Genomic DNA, 15,388 nt, shown 5'->3' with positions numbered 1-15,388 from the left:
ACAGCTCTATGAAACCTATATAACTGAGACTGAAGGAGATCAGACACATTTTGTCATCTTAATTCTTAGTGGAACCATCTGATCTAAAGATTCCATTGACAAAACATTTCCGACAGTTATTTTTCTTTGTGGAACTACTAAGGGGCCTTTCTCTCACCCACCAATCGGGGTCGAATCAGCGCCCCCGGGGACCGGGGAGTGTTCTCACTCAGACGGACACACCCCTTTTGGATGCGATGCAGCGCTGATTCGGAATACCCCCCGCTGAACCTGGGACGGTTGAAATAGGTGGTTTCGGGTGCGGGCCAGTGGGAACGGGGGGCGTGACACACACAACATCGTTACTGTAATATGGTTTCATGCTTGCTTGAATTTTGGGCAGATAAAACCACACAGCAACAACTGGACAATAACCACAAAAACGATATTTATGGGCAATTTGAGAGTTCAGACCTCAACCAAAAACAAGCATTGTGGAGCCTCACAGCTCAGTGGATGAAAACATGAAGCCACATTACAAACGCACAGCAATTCCCTGGCTCGCATTAGGCCTGGCAATTTTGTTTGCCATGCTATGTCTATACATTGGTTTCTTGTTCGAATGCATTTATTTCTATTAGAAAAGTGGTGCCCAACCAGTCGGCCGTGGTCAACCAGTAGATCAATGACATGCACTGTAATTGCCACGAGCGATGGGATGTTAGCTGCTTAACAGGCTAAGCTAACTAGCGTTAGCCATTAGCTTAGCGTTTAGCTGCTAGCCACAATACTATACTGTTATACTGGCATATTCCATTCACGTTAGCATGTAAGCTAACAAAACGGCGCCGATTAGACTAAACACCGCTTTTGGTGTTCAATTGTGTTGATGTTAGTTTTGTTTCATCAACAAATGAGAGGCAGAACACAGTGAATGTATCCGTTTTGTTTATTGCACATTCTTTGCTGAAAAATAAGTTCTACAGTGCCAGTGGCTATACTAGACTAGTACTAGGCTAAGCTAACTAGCGTTAGCCATTAGCTTAGCGTTAGCCCTGGGAAACGCTCAAAAGCGAACTCTACAACACCATCCATTCGTGATAAAATGGGGTGGGTTATATTGACAAGGCTTGACAACAGAGGTTCAAATATAACTTCACATTTATTGGTTATGTGTTCATTTTATATCAGCATCCAGTCTCCACCGTGTCTCTCAGTCTCTTCCGGTTTACATTTTCGAGGGGGGGGGGGGGGGGGGGAGTTCGCATCAGATCTCTGAACGGACTAGAACGGAATGGAATGGAACGGAATGGGTGAGTGAGAAAGGCCCCTAAGATTCCACAAATACAGATATGTTGACAGTTGGGCCTCACCTCTCTACGATTGGTCCCTTATCTTTGATCCAATAGCGCGAGCCCTCTTTGTGCGCATCAACAGAGCCGAAGGTGAAACTACGTGCGTATTCCTCTAACATCCGCTTCTGGTTCTCATTGGCTGCATAGGCCTGCAAATCAAACGGCATTCAGAAAAACCCTCTTCTCGTGTTATAATATTGTGTTTATATTACATATATACACACACACAGATACATATACATTATTTAACACATTTCCCTATAAAGATTTAACTTGACATGTACCTCTCACCCTCCCTGCATCAACTCAACCCCTCCTCACCTGTGCCTGTTGGAGGTAGTGGCTGACTTTTTCCATCAAAGGAGCGTAGTCTCCCCTCTTCACGGAGAACTCTACGCCTTCAAACTTGAAGGTGCCACAGTGCGACTCTCCCTCCCCGTCCGTCGCACAGTCTGCAGAATAACCCAAGTCATTAAGATACTGTAGATCTTCCAACAAGCATCATAAAAGTGACATGACTGGCACGGCCCTTTTAATAACAAAGAAAAGCCTCCAGGCCTGACCTTTCTGCACGGCAGACGCCAGCCTGACCTCATAGCAGGCCTTCCCTCCATTCTCCCTCTTGAACAGACGTGTGTTGTAGGCAGACAGTTTCTACAAGCAGGACACAATCAAGAGCATCAGTCACCAGAGGCCACAGAATGAAGGACTAGAGAGAGCGAGAGAGAGATGCAGTACGACACTGACCTGTGAGTCCAGGAACTTCTGGGCCAGCTCAGCGTCCTCCAGACAGCAGTTCCCTGAGAAGTAGGTGGTGATACCCTGGAAAACAGAGATGGGATTTCAATATTTATTTTCATATTCTATTTAGCCCAGAGGCAATTACAGGAAGAGAGGAAATGTTCACGGGAGTGTGCAGGAGGGCTAGGAAGGTGAATATCCTCAACATGCCGTTTAGAAAAACCACAAACCCATTGAAGAATGATTAACTCTAATGGGGGCTTGGCTGCCCCCATGTTTGACATCATCTAAAATGGTCCATCTAGCCCACGATGCAAAGCGTCTAGCATCCTCTTTGACTGTTAGCAAGCATTAGAAACATTACAGCTGCTAAGTCAGCAACCAAAATGTTACTGGCATTAGAACAAACACTAGCTGAAAGCAAAAAGAGGATCTGTTGAATGCTTTGCATTTCACTGCCACACTACCAAACAGTTAACCCTTTCACTGCCACACTACAGAAGGTTAACCCTTTACTATCACACTGACCGTCGGTAGTGTGATAGTAAAGGGTTAACCTTCTGTAGTGTGGCAGTGAAAGGGTTAAAGCAGGCCTGAAAACCTTCTCATTTAAATTTTTTTTCTCTTGTTTATACTATGTTTTATTTTTATTCTGTATTTTAGTTTATTATCATTTTTAATTATTTATATATTTTAAAACTGTTTTAACCCTGTAGCACTTTGGGATCCTAGTGAACGAAAAGTGCACTACAAATACGATTTATTATTACTTATTGACATCACTTAAGTTCAAGTCCCCTATTTAACCAGACTTTAGATTCTGTCCAAATCTCCCCGCAGTCTGGGCTTGAGCTGCCAATCTTTATACCTTTCCTAGTCATGTTGGGTCCCTCCCCACTCCTCTTTCCATCTCTATCCTTAACCTGGTGTATCCAATCAAAACTAGAATATCTCGTCATGCTCCTCTTTACCCAGCTCGTCTGTGTGAGATAAATCGTACCAACTTGATTGCAATTAAGCCTACCTACGTGGCTGAAAACTGCTCTGTTAAATAGACAAGAGTGCCTGAAGGTTGGTCTTATTAACATTCGTTCTCTGCAAACCAAAGCTCTTTGGTAAATGAGCTGATAATGGACCATAGTCTCGATTTACTGGGCCTCTCTGAGACATGGCTTAAACCTAATGACTTCCTGCCTTTAAACGAGGCCTCAGGATAGGCATTTTCCATTGGTTCTCCCAGCCCACGTGACCATTTCTAGCATTTCCATTGGCTATAGTGACACATAGATAATGATGGTGGAAATACAACAAATCTACGAAACCACTACTAACTAAAACTAGAAAAATCGATCATAATCACACCCATTCTGTCCTCCCTACACTGGCTTCCCATCCAGGCCAGATACGACTATTAAAGTGCTGCTCCTGACTTACAAAATTCTAAATTGGCTCGCACCGCTCTATCCGACCTCATTATACAATACTCGCCCGCTCGTGCTCTTCGTTCACAAAAAACAGGGCTCCTATCGATTCCTAGGGTAAGAAATAAATCCACTGGCGACAGAGCCTTTGCCTACAGCGCTCCCTACCTGTGGAATAAATTACCGGCCGTCGTCAGGGGCGCCTGCTCCGTCAACGTTTAAATCTTCGCTTAAGACCCATCTTTCCTCTCTCTTTCAGACTGCCCTGATCTCACCTGGTCAGGGATAGACCCCTAGTTTAATCTGGTTAGTTCAGTTAGGGCCCGGGTCCACCTATCTCACATTTTCACCTGAAAAACGCTGGCAGTGCGCCCGGTAGTACTGGGGCGGGCGCATGCGGTGAGAAAAAAAGTTCAGCAAGTTTAAACTTTAAACGCTGGTGCGGCCGCACAATAAAGCTGAAAGGCGCTGAAAAAAGAAGCCGACTGCAGCGCACTTCCTATAGGCGGCCGCATACGGCCCCTCCCCATTGGAATACATTGAAAAAAAGACACGTGTGGTCATAAATATGAGGCAGGTGGACGCGAGCCCTTAGGATGTCAGTTTACGTATTTTATTTGAGATTCTCTAACTCCCGTCTCTGTCTCTCTGAGTGGATGTATCGAGTGATACTTCAACTGGATCCGAGCAGTCATCCTGCCCCCTGGGGAATATGACTGATACCGATTTTTTTTTTTAAATGTTATTATGTACCTTAGTTACTATTGCTACCATGTATGTGTTTTCATTTCATGTATATATGCTAGGTTTTAGTTAGTCGTTCCATATCTTCATTGGGGAAAGTCTGGGAGTGTTGGTTTTATGGTGGTTTTGTTTTCGTTCTTGGTCCGTTGGATGTTTCTTCTCGACTGTGCAGCCCATGGGGACAATGCCTTGTGATCTCGGGCTATATAAATCGATTTTATTTTAAATTTGATTCTAGGATTCTGTGAGGCTTCATAATAGTGACATGTCATTATAGTTGTCCTCAGCACTTTATGTACCTTGTCCCCCAGTCCCAGTTGTTTCTGTCTGTCCTCCAGGGAGTACAGGAGACGGGAGCAGCCGTCCCACATAGTCTCCATCTCAACAGGCTGCTCCAGAAACGCCTTGCTGGCCCACACCAGAGCCTTCAGCTTGTCCTGGATTGGGTCAACACACACACAATCAATCTCCTGCAGTAATATCGGCTAATTCTGGTAATGATCGACTATCTATAGCAATATAATTGTGTGCCTACAAATTCTAGAATGAAACTTTGTAAATGTGAAGACATGGGGATCAAATTCCTATGGCCCTCAGGGGACACAGTTATAGGTGTAAAACTGAACAGTTGATTAACTCATTGACAGCCACGCTTAAGTGCGCGAGAAGGCGCCACCGCTTTAATCAATGGGAGGACTGGGAGATTTGCGAGTGCTTAAAATATATCTTAAATTATGGCTATGGGTCTAATACACTCGTCGATTATCAGTGAGTTGCTTGCAGTCAACATGTACAGAAAACGGATTGTTTTTTCATCGGTACATTTCCGTTTTATACCGTTTTGAATAAGAGTATAGTTTGTGATTTCTAGTCATTCCAGAGAAAGACGCGATAATAGCCCTTTAGTGGAATACACAAAACACGGTAATTTTTCGGCTGATTATCGAATCTTCCTGAAATCAACGCTAGATCATCATTATTGTCCTTCCTCGTGCATACATGAAATGGCCCTCGTAGCGCGGCGGCGCCCCCCCGCGGGCCCCCCCCCCACCTCCTGCACCCAACTGAAAACAGCCACACATACACACACAGATACAGCATCGATCGGGGTAGAAATACATATCAGATCAACGATCAAATTTATATATAATGTTCTTACCTTGATCTGATGTAATGCAAAAGAAATAATCCAATTATCTGATCGCCATTTGAAGTACTGGGCGCGGAGGTCCGTGCCACGTTCAACAGCATTGCATATGAGGGGAGGGGGGGGGGGGGGCAGCCTCGCAGATGTATCGTTGAAATCAGGTTACCTCGCCTGATTATTTAAACCACGCCTGCACGGATCGTCCCAGAAAAAAAAACTATACCATTCCCAGTGGAGTGCAATACCAGCCGGAAGGCGTAGGGGGCGGTATTTGCCCTTTTGCGAGCTCAGACCCATTCCCAACGATAACATCAGGCTGGATGGATGAAAATGAATGGATATCGCTAATAAAAGAAATAACGATTAAAACCCAACTATACTTTTGTGCAGGTTGCTTGACTGAAACTTTTTTCTACTATTAGCGTAATCCTGTCTCTCGAGTCGCTGCGTGCGTCCTGCCATTATTGCTAGCCATGACCGATTGGCGTGGCAGAAAAAAAATTCCCTTTTTCATGATATTTGACGCCCGATTGGCTCAATTTAGTTTCAATCTGTATGCATCTACAAATCATATTATACCAGGTAGCCAATTGACGGGAAATCCGTCAGACTCCAAATCAAATGGACGGAATTCCGTCTCAAGACGGAACGCTTTAATGCCTGGGTCCATACCTCAGACCAAGAACCATATACGTTTGCAAACTTTTTTTTAACTAGAGATTGTAAATTACAGTGTTGTGTTCATTCAGTTAAAGACAGTAGCAGTTGAGTACCGTCTCTTGTAATATATCACATTTACACATTGGATAGACTTTACAAGTGCAAATACATGGGTTGTGAAAAGAAAGGGGTTCAGTTAAGCAGTGAGGAGGTAGTCTAACTAGTCTTACCTCAGGCAGGTTGGGGATGAACTTTGTGTCTCCAAAAGACTTGTAGTTTCCCATGTTGGCGTACAGACCGGCTGTGTATACCAAGAACGCCTATACAACACAATTGATGAGGATAATCAGCTTTATTTGGCTTGTGTCAATGCATCATACATCTGCACGTCTATGTGTTTGTGTCTGAGTGAGAGAGAGAGAGTGAGTGGACCTGGTACTCCTCAGGCTCGAGCCCTGCTGCCGTGGCAACCTGCTGTAGCTGAGCAGGCGTCTGCCTCCTGAAGATCCTCTGAAGCAGGACGAAGATGTTTGCAGATTCTGGCGAAGTCTGCAGCAGCACTGCCAGGCCACCGTACCTAGAGCGACCAGTTCTTAATTAGTTTAGTCTGCAGCAGCACTGCCAGGCCACCGTACCTAGAGCGACCAGGTCTTAATTAGTTTAGTCTGCAGCAGCACTGCCAGGCCACCGTACCTAGAGCGACCAGGTCTTAATTAGTTTAGTCTGCAGCAGCACTGCCAGGCCACCGTACCTAGAGCGACCAGTTCTTAATTAGTTTAGTGTTGCACACCGTTTGAGGAAAAAATAGGGATGCTCGATATTGGCTTTTTTTTACCGATACCGATATTGTCCAACTCTTAATTTCCGATACCGATATATGCAGGGTTTCCTAGGGCTGTCTTAAATACTTCGATGGCACAAGCTTCGAACATTAAAAAAAAAAATCGAAGTTTATATAAAAAAAAGAAAAAAATAATTTTTTTTTTACTTCGATTTGTGTGTGTGTGTGTGTGTGTGTGTGTGTGTGTGTGTGTGTGTGTGTGTGTGTGTGTGTGTGTGTGTGTGTGTGTGTGAACTACCCATCCCAGTTAGGACAGCCGAATCCCGTCCAATCTTTCACCGTCGACTAAAGACTCACTTCTTCAACCATTATCTGAAATGATTTAAAAAAAAAAAAAAAAAAAAAAAAAAAAAAAAAAAAAAAAATCGAACCGTGACTAACCCTACTGTCATGCACTTTTCCTAATAAACTAACCTACACTGTAACACGCAACACTTTGATAAACATTGTTACTCAGCTGATAGAGTTGTACCCTTCTTGCTGTCTTGTCGTACAGAACTTGTAAGTCGCTTTGGATAAAAGCGTCAGCTAAATGACTAAATGTAAATGTAAATGTGTGTCTGTCTGTCTGTCTGTCTGTCTGTCTGTGCGCGCGCGCGCACATGGGGCCATTGGGTGGGGCCGGGGGACAAATACACTGGAGGAAAGTAACCCAGCTCAGCACTGCCCAAATTATATCATCACTATTGCCTGTTTGAAGGATATCTTCCTCAAATACATATAGACCTACATGCCTTGTAGAATTCCACACATAAGAAAGAAAGATACTGGGAAAAATAGGAAATAAAATTTAGATAAGGTGCTACTGAGATGTTTTGGTGAGTTCTTTGTTTTTTTGTGGAAGTTGCCCTTCTTAAAAATGCATTCACTGATAATTGGTCTGTAGTGGAGTCTACAAGGTCTACATTGCCGGACCATGTAGAATCCGGACCTTGTAGACTGACATAATTCTGTGCATAGTTTAGTCTACACAGGCCATATTTCAAATAATCAAAATCTTACTTCATTCATCTTAAACATTCTTGATTTGGGGGATTGGTAGTTCCCATGAAATCTGAAGTTGTTCAAACGACAACAGCGATCCACCTTGAATTAAATCACACAGCCGAGTGAAACCTTGTTGGCTCAGTCACGAAAGGGGCTACTTAATTAATTAATCCAACCCACTTTATTTATAGAGCACATTTAAAAACAACAAAGTTTATGAAAGTGCTGTACAAGTCCCACAACATAAGATAAAAAAGAAAAAAAAAGAAAAGAAAAGAAAGAAATATTTTTTTTAAAGCTTCGAATTAAAATCGAAGCTCGGCCCCGAAGTTTCGATTGCCAAAAAAAGCTTCGAAGGTCAGCCCTAGGGTTTCCCCCGCCAAAAAACGGAATAATTTCAGGTAATTAACATTACATATGTCTTGTTGTGGAATTAACATAACATTATGCATACTTTTGACAATAAATAAAATCTGAATTTGTTCTTACTTGCTTGCCTGGGTAAAAAAAGGTTATAGAAATGTAAAAATAATATATATATATATATATATTTTTAAACAGATACCGATATTTTCCAATATCACATTTTAATGCCAATATCGGCCGATAATATCGGTAGGCCGATAATATCGGACATCCTCCATTAAACCAAAGAGGGACAGAAAGAACACGCGTTTCCCCTCAAGTGTAGACTATGGTTTCCAAAAAACTAGTTAATGGAGAGAAAGAAAATATGATGCCTTTTCAAAGTGAGTATCAGAACCTCATCCCAATAACCAAATAGTTTGGGCCAGAATAGTCATGACCAGAATTTCTCCCCCATTTGTGTGACAAACTGAAGTCCTGCCAGACATTTTAGCGGGCACCACATTTTCCTAGAAGAAACCCTACTCCTCATTCAACTTGGTCTTCTAAATATTCAAGGCTGAAAAGTGGGTTCACAGCAGGTGGATGTGTGCTGTAGCGCAGGCGAGACATCCGTCTCAATCTCTGCCCTCTCTTAGCTTGACTGAGGAAAGCACGGCTTGTGATAGCCTGATAGGAGGGTCAAGGAAAAGAGGACAGCGCTTGATAGGTCAAATGAGACTAGGGCTGCAACTAATGACTATTTTGGTAGTCGACTAATCTGCCGATTATTTTTTCGATTAGTCGACTAATCGAAAACCAATGTAAAAAAAAAAAAAAAAAAAAAAAAAGGATATATATATATATTTTTTTTTAAACTACCTATCTTTGTGAAAGTGGCTTCTCAGCTCTGGTCCAGCTGAAGACAGAGCAGAGGAACAGATTGGACATTGAGCATGACCTCAGAGTTGCTCGTCTACCATCACCCCAGACTTTGAGACTCTTGTCAGGACCAAACAACAACATCATAACATGATGATCCCATAGCAAATTAAAATAATGACTCATGAAACATTTGAATTTGGATCTTGCAACTTTAAATGAAATGTATTTGAAATGTTGAAGTCAAGAACAATACAGTCAGTCAGTGCATTGAGTCAAGTGCAATTGGAATGAAGTGCGTTTGTTTTGACTAAAGTCTCCTCCCGTTTTGTCAGTACTGTGCTACGACTGACAGCGTGTGGTTTAGGAACAGGGCGTTTTACACAAATCCAGCGCTCCCTTTCTTGGCTGTGACGTAGCCACGCAAGTTAACGTTAACAACAAAGATGGCCGCGTCGGTACTCGGAGTTTCAGAGTAAAAAGATCGCTTGCTATTTGTAATAAATGCAATGCAGACGTTCCACAAGACAGACAGACCGGCGCATGCAGTTCAGCGTCGCGGAGCATTTAGCCTGCTGGCTACCTAGCTCCACTTCAACCAGCATCGGGAGCTCCAGCAGCTTGTCGATGTGCTAATAGCCTCAGCAAGCTAACATTAGCTGGCTCCAGCAGCTTGTCGATCTGCTGGAGCCAGCTAACGTTAGGTTGCTGAGGCTATTAGCACATCGACAAGCTGCTGGATCTCCCGATGCTGGTTGAAGTGGAGCTAGGTAGCCAGCAGGCTAAATGCTCCCGACGACATCAACAAGCTGCTGGAGCCAGCTAACGTTAGCTTGACCAGGGCTGTACGCTAAGCTTTTTCACTAGGGGCACACTTGCCCCTAAATGAGACATTTAGGGGCAAAAAATATTTTTTGGGGGCAAATTTTTAAATAACAATTTTACCATTATTAAAAAAATATGTTCCTCCTGCCTCATTACTGTGGTCCTTTTATTTAACATTTAAGTGCGTTTGTTTTCAGGTTTGTATCTTTTATAATGAACCAACCGAGAAAGTGTGTAAATCACTAATAGAACAAAAACAACAAACTGTGTGTGTGTGTGTGTGTGTGTGCGCGCGCTTGTGTAGTGCTCCTTGAATGAGATCACCACAACACACACACACCATTGCATTAATCAGGAGGACAAGAAACTCTGCATACATTTGTTTCACAATGAAAAGTGCTTTAGAAATCAAATGAATTATTATTGTAAATAACCCCATGAAAGGTTTATTATTTGTATGGGTAATTACCTGCTTCATATTTGTGATGTTACTGGTTTCAGGGTGTGCCTAAAGTGATCAATGTGTTGGGCCGTTTATAGAGATCTATGCCAATTAATGTTTATGTATATCCGGGACTTTTTTTAGTAAGAATTGAGAGGTATTTGTATATGCGACCTTTATTTTGAAAACCGTGTTGCGACGCAACCTTATTTACATTTGCGCTTTTGACAGTGAAATGTTCAGTCCAACTTAGCTCGAAGGAAAGACTAATCAAAAAGGTTTAATTGACCCGTATGAGGCTCTTACGGTAGGACTTTGATTGTTTATAGAAGTGGAATGTAATACTATGCTAAACGAGAAATAAACAGTTTGTGACAGCCAGTAAAGTTGCAAGCCACTTTCATTTCATATACGGGGACACCGTGACAATTATTAGTATTATCTTATTTGCATATTGTCTCATTATTAGATAGATAGATAGGTTGATATTTTATAAATTTAAGTAGACAGTATTTCACGTCCTAATAGTGGGCTACTACTACTCACCTAATGCATGGCTGAACCTGAACGTTAGAAGTGTCCGTGTCCCCGTCAATCAATCATCACATCATCACGTCAATCATCATCATCTTATCATCTCTCCACATCGGACGTGGTTGTCATAAGATGGACTGATATCCACTCCGTTGTTCTTGCAGAGCAAAATTTGTATCTTAAATGTATTGAAATGAGGTGCTTCTTTGGCGATGCAATAGTCCATATTGAAAGGAAGAGAGGCCACATTCAGTTTCGTTTTGCTAGGAATTATGGGATTTGGTGTTGGATGTATAGACTACGCAGATAGGGACATGGTCTTTAATCGCACGATAGACTACAAGTACCAAGTATATAGCGTGACCTAGATTCACTCCACACGCAAATCTTTTTCACTCAGGCTATCTGTGATCGCAGTAAGTTCATTCATTGCCGACAGATTCTTTCATAGCACCACGACATTGTGTCGCACTGACAGCTCGCGTGAGTGGCGTCATCACACGCCTTGGATAATTTAGGAGTGAAATGCGAATGCAAGGCTTGAAAGCACTACTCGCAAGCCCGCCCCCAGATAATATTTACCAATCGCAACGGCCAATTAAAGGGGCAATTCGCGATCATATCATCGCAGTGTACAGGCCTGTTGACTGGTTGCTGGCTAACTAATGAAGCTACTCGTCCCGGGAGATAACGGCGCTGGTTGTTGGCTAACTAATGTAGCTACTCGTCCCGTGAGATAACGGCGCTGCCTGGCTGGTTGTTGGCTAACTAATGTAGCTACTCGTCCCGTGAGATAACGGCGCTGCCTGGCTGGTTGTTGGCTAACTAATGTAGCTACTCGTCCCGTGAGATAACGGCGCTGCCTGGCTGGTTGTTGGCTAACTAATGTAGCTACTCGTCCCGTGAGATAACGGCGCTGCCTGGCTGGTTGTTGGCTAACTAATGTAGCTACTCGTCCCGTGAGATAACGGCGCTGCCTGGCTGGTTGTTGGCTAACTAATGTAGCTACATTTGCGCATTGCAGTTACTTATTATTAAGTGTTATTGTTTTTAATGACTAATCGATAGAGATGTTCCGATACCAGTGCATACATTAAAAAAAAAAAAAAACGATATTATATAAATTTTTTATAAATATATATATATTTTTTTTTAACAAATACTGTTTTATATATACTGTTTTTTAGTCATAACTAGAAAGTAATGGTATTTATTCAACAACAGGTGATTGTATAGATTTGTATTAGTATCATTAATCAATGAGTATGGGGCTTCAGCACTGCAGATATACCCTACTCCAATGATCCACACGGACATTATACGTTGCTGCACTCGCTACCCACTGGCTCTGCAGATATACCCTACTCAGTCTGTCTACAAGGCTCCGTTCAGTAGCAGTCGGATCTGTTGTGATTTTTGCACAATAAATATTCAACATTCTCTTTTGAGACTCCGCCTCAGACTCTTATCATTTGGCACTAAAAGCTAAACATTGTCGCCGATATGGCTGTCCGCAACATGTCATTAATTGTGTACGCGACGTGCAATTGTGCAATGACAACGTTACCGTTAGCTAGCATGAGCTACCGGTATATGGGAAGACCATAGAAGACTGTAACGTTACTGGTGACATTGTGATTTAACTTGGAATACTCCTTTGCCAACTTGCTGTACTTTGCTTGCAGGTCTGCAGCCATTATTGCTGGATTATATGAATAGCCCCAACTTTAGCCAAGGTAATGTTAAAGCTAGCTTTCGGTTAGCTGTTCAATGCTAATAGTAATAACACCAGCCACCAAGCGAACCCATGAGCTCTCCGTCAACACCGCTCTGTCGGGACGATGACATTTAAGAAAGTATCTGCTGTTAAAATGACAAATGGCATTGACACTTTAATCGATTAAGCACACGTTTGTTTTATAATGCTTACTCAACAGACCAGTGTTGTTGATAAATTACGTCATATGGTATCGGAGCGCAGCATTAGAGGGTACTCGCCAATACCGATACCAGCATTTTAGCCAGTATCGGCGGCTTTTCCGATACTCGTATCGGTATCGGAACAACTCTACTAATCGACGCAACAATATCTCGTCGACGATTTTTCATACTAATCGTTGCAGCCCTAAATGAGACCAATGGTTACAACTAGCTTCACGCTGGCTATATATCAACTGGTACTGAGGAAGGCAAACTAGCTGTTTTCGGTGTAGTGGAAGGACATTTCGACACCTGCCTGGTATTGAAAGATCAATGGTATTACATTATATGACATTATGTATAATAACATACATGATATGGACAGTAAAAAATAGAAACAAAAGAAAATAGAAAATCAATTTCAAGAGTGCCGGCCGTCCTTCAGATGTCCTTCTGCGGAAACTCAGTTAACTGAATAACATCTTTTGCCAACAAGGGCAGGTGCCGGCCCCCTGAAATCAGGAACCTTGGCTAAATCAAGTCGGGTAATCACTAATCGTAATCAGTGGCCCTAAGAACACTAAAAATACGAAAGTAGCCCTCAAACTTTTCAACTACTACATGCTTAATAACTTAGCACCGTACCAGGCTGCACGTGACAGGTAGTGGGAGTACTTCTGTTCTCGTGGCGACAGCAAACGAAAGGCCTCTCCACAATCCAGCACAGAAACGCCAATGTCATTAGGGAGGTAGTACTGGGAGTCCACCATCTTAAGTGCTGCTGTGTTAAACACTGTTGAAGAGGAACTGGGGTGATGGGGGAGGGAAGGAGGAGGATAGTGGGGAGCAAGGGAAGGAGAGGGGAAGGAAAGAAGGGAAAGGGAAGGAGGTTAGTGTGAGGCAAGGAGACAAGGTGGGGGTGGGGGGGGGGTAGGAAAATAGGAGGGAGGAAGGGAGAGAAACAGAAGGGCAGAGAGGGAGAGTTGAGGATGAGAGGAGGGAGTGGGAGAAAGAAGGTGGTGAAATAGAGGGAGGGAGGGGGTAGGTGGACAAAGAGGGAGAACGAAAGTAAGTAATGATGAGTCTAATCAGCAGCAACACTGTTCATATTATCATTTGCCTTACTGTAATTCGTTTCATAATAAAACACAAGGTACTTGTGCCCTAAGGAAACACACTCCCATTACCAAAAGATAATCTAAAATGGCTATAAATACTTACTATGGAATTATCATACACTACAGATGTATTACGTGGGCCATAATAATTTTACATATCTGTAGATACTCTACATGTATGTACATACACCTTATCTACTCTTACTCGTTACGCTGCCTGCTGGCCAGTATGACTACGAGTCTACGACCATACTGTCTTGTCTTTATACATATATCACTGTACATATATTGGTATTACAGAGTTGTAATTTACAACTCTGTACATCTGATGTAGCACTACACCCAGTAGTACCAATTTATATATTTGATACCCAGTTTTAATCACTTGTATATTACTATTGCACTTTACTGTTACATTTGCACTCTGGTTGAATGCCAAACTTATTTTCGTTGTACTGTACTTGTGCTGTATAATGGCAATACATTTGAATCTAATCTAATGGCCCCACACAAAATCAAAGCTCAAGAATAAACTAAGGGAAATCACATGCTGCCCATCTCTGGACATTGTCATGATTTCCCAAGAGGGAGCTAGCTTGCTGAGGTTAGAAGAGAAGAGAGGCAGCTAACAGTTAGGTACATCAGCATTATCAATGTGTTCAATAATAATATATGGTTATTTGTTTACTACTTGCTAGACAAGAGTCACGTTGGACTGATAATGTTGGCTACTAAAATACCACTACTGTATGTAGCGAGGCTAGGTAGCCAACAGTTACTTCACTACTGTAACATAATGTTTAGCTAGTCAGCTAATAGCTCGTAGCCAGCCCAGCAGCACACCATGCCGGCCGGCAGGCAAGCAAACAAGAGTCGTTTATCACAGTCCACATTTAGCACTCAGCTTATTATGATAACAAATACCATGCCAACTGTGTCTGCCTGTAGTCAGCAATAATTGTGTAAGTTTTGGGCTCATTAGCTAGAAGTAGTAAGTGAAAACGTTGTTGCTACCTGCTCACAGCTCCGCACGTCAAACTGCAGTCTCACGCTCTACACACACTTCCTCTGTGTTAGACCCGCCTCCTAACCAATCACATGGCGTTACACGAGCCGTTTAGGATAATTAACCAATCACAAACCACTTGTATCGAAGTTTTCCTAGAACCAGAAACTCATGCTTAACTTACACGAGGAAAATTATCTAATATATTCCCTGAGTGAATCCGCGTGTAATATGAATAGTTCAACTATGCATGCTGGACATAATATCCAGCACTGTCTCAAATGACTTTCATGGATATTTTGATTACCAGTTTCTCCACCATAGAGCGCCAGATGACGAGGTGGCCGAGTGGTTAAGGCGATGGACTGCTAATCCATTGTGCTCTGCACGCGTGGGTTCGAATCCCATCCTCGTCGGTAGTTTTTTCCATGTCCGAAGGGA

General features: G+C 42.6%; 1 protein-coding gene across 2 annotated transcripts in view; it reads right to left on the bottom strand.

Moving 5' to 3' along the window:
* The window catches only part of dpp3 (dipeptidyl-peptidase 3), a 26,975-nt gene extending 11,587 nt beyond the window's left edge, over window positions 1–15,388 (bottom strand). The window contains exons 1-9 of one of the 2 annotated variants that reach the window (XM_084319631.1): window positions 15,255–15,388; window positions 13,469–13,630; window positions 6,480–6,624; window positions 6,278–6,367; window positions 4,540–4,677; window positions 2,082–2,156; window positions 1,898–1,988; window positions 1,656–1,786; window positions 1,353–1,483 (exon numbers count right to left, since the gene is read on the bottom strand). In XM_084319631.1, coding sequence (XP_084175757.1) covers window positions 1,353–1,483; window positions 1,656–1,786; window positions 1,898–1,988; window positions 2,082–2,156; window positions 4,540–4,677; window positions 6,278–6,367; window positions 6,480–6,624; window positions 13,469–13,630; window positions 15,255–15,355 — 1,064 coding nt within the window. In that variant the 5' untranslated portion in view covers window positions 15,356–15,388. Of the gene's footprint in view, window positions 1–1,352; window positions 1,484–1,655; window positions 1,787–1,897; window positions 1,989–2,081; window positions 2,157–4,539; window positions 4,678–6,277; window positions 6,368–6,479; window positions 6,625–13,468; window positions 13,631–14,955; window positions 15,001–15,254 lie in introns of those variants that run through there. The other variant, XM_084319632.1, reaches the window with a different exon arrangement.

Source organism: Notolepis coatsorum (genome assembly GCF_963971535.1).
Source record: "Notolepis coatsorum genome assembly, chromosome: 8".
Lineage (NCBI taxonomy): Eukaryota > Metazoa > Chordata > Actinopteri > Aulopiformes > Paralepididae > Notolepis > Notolepis coatsorum.
This window is presented reverse-complemented; position numbering and strand designations above follow the sequence as displayed.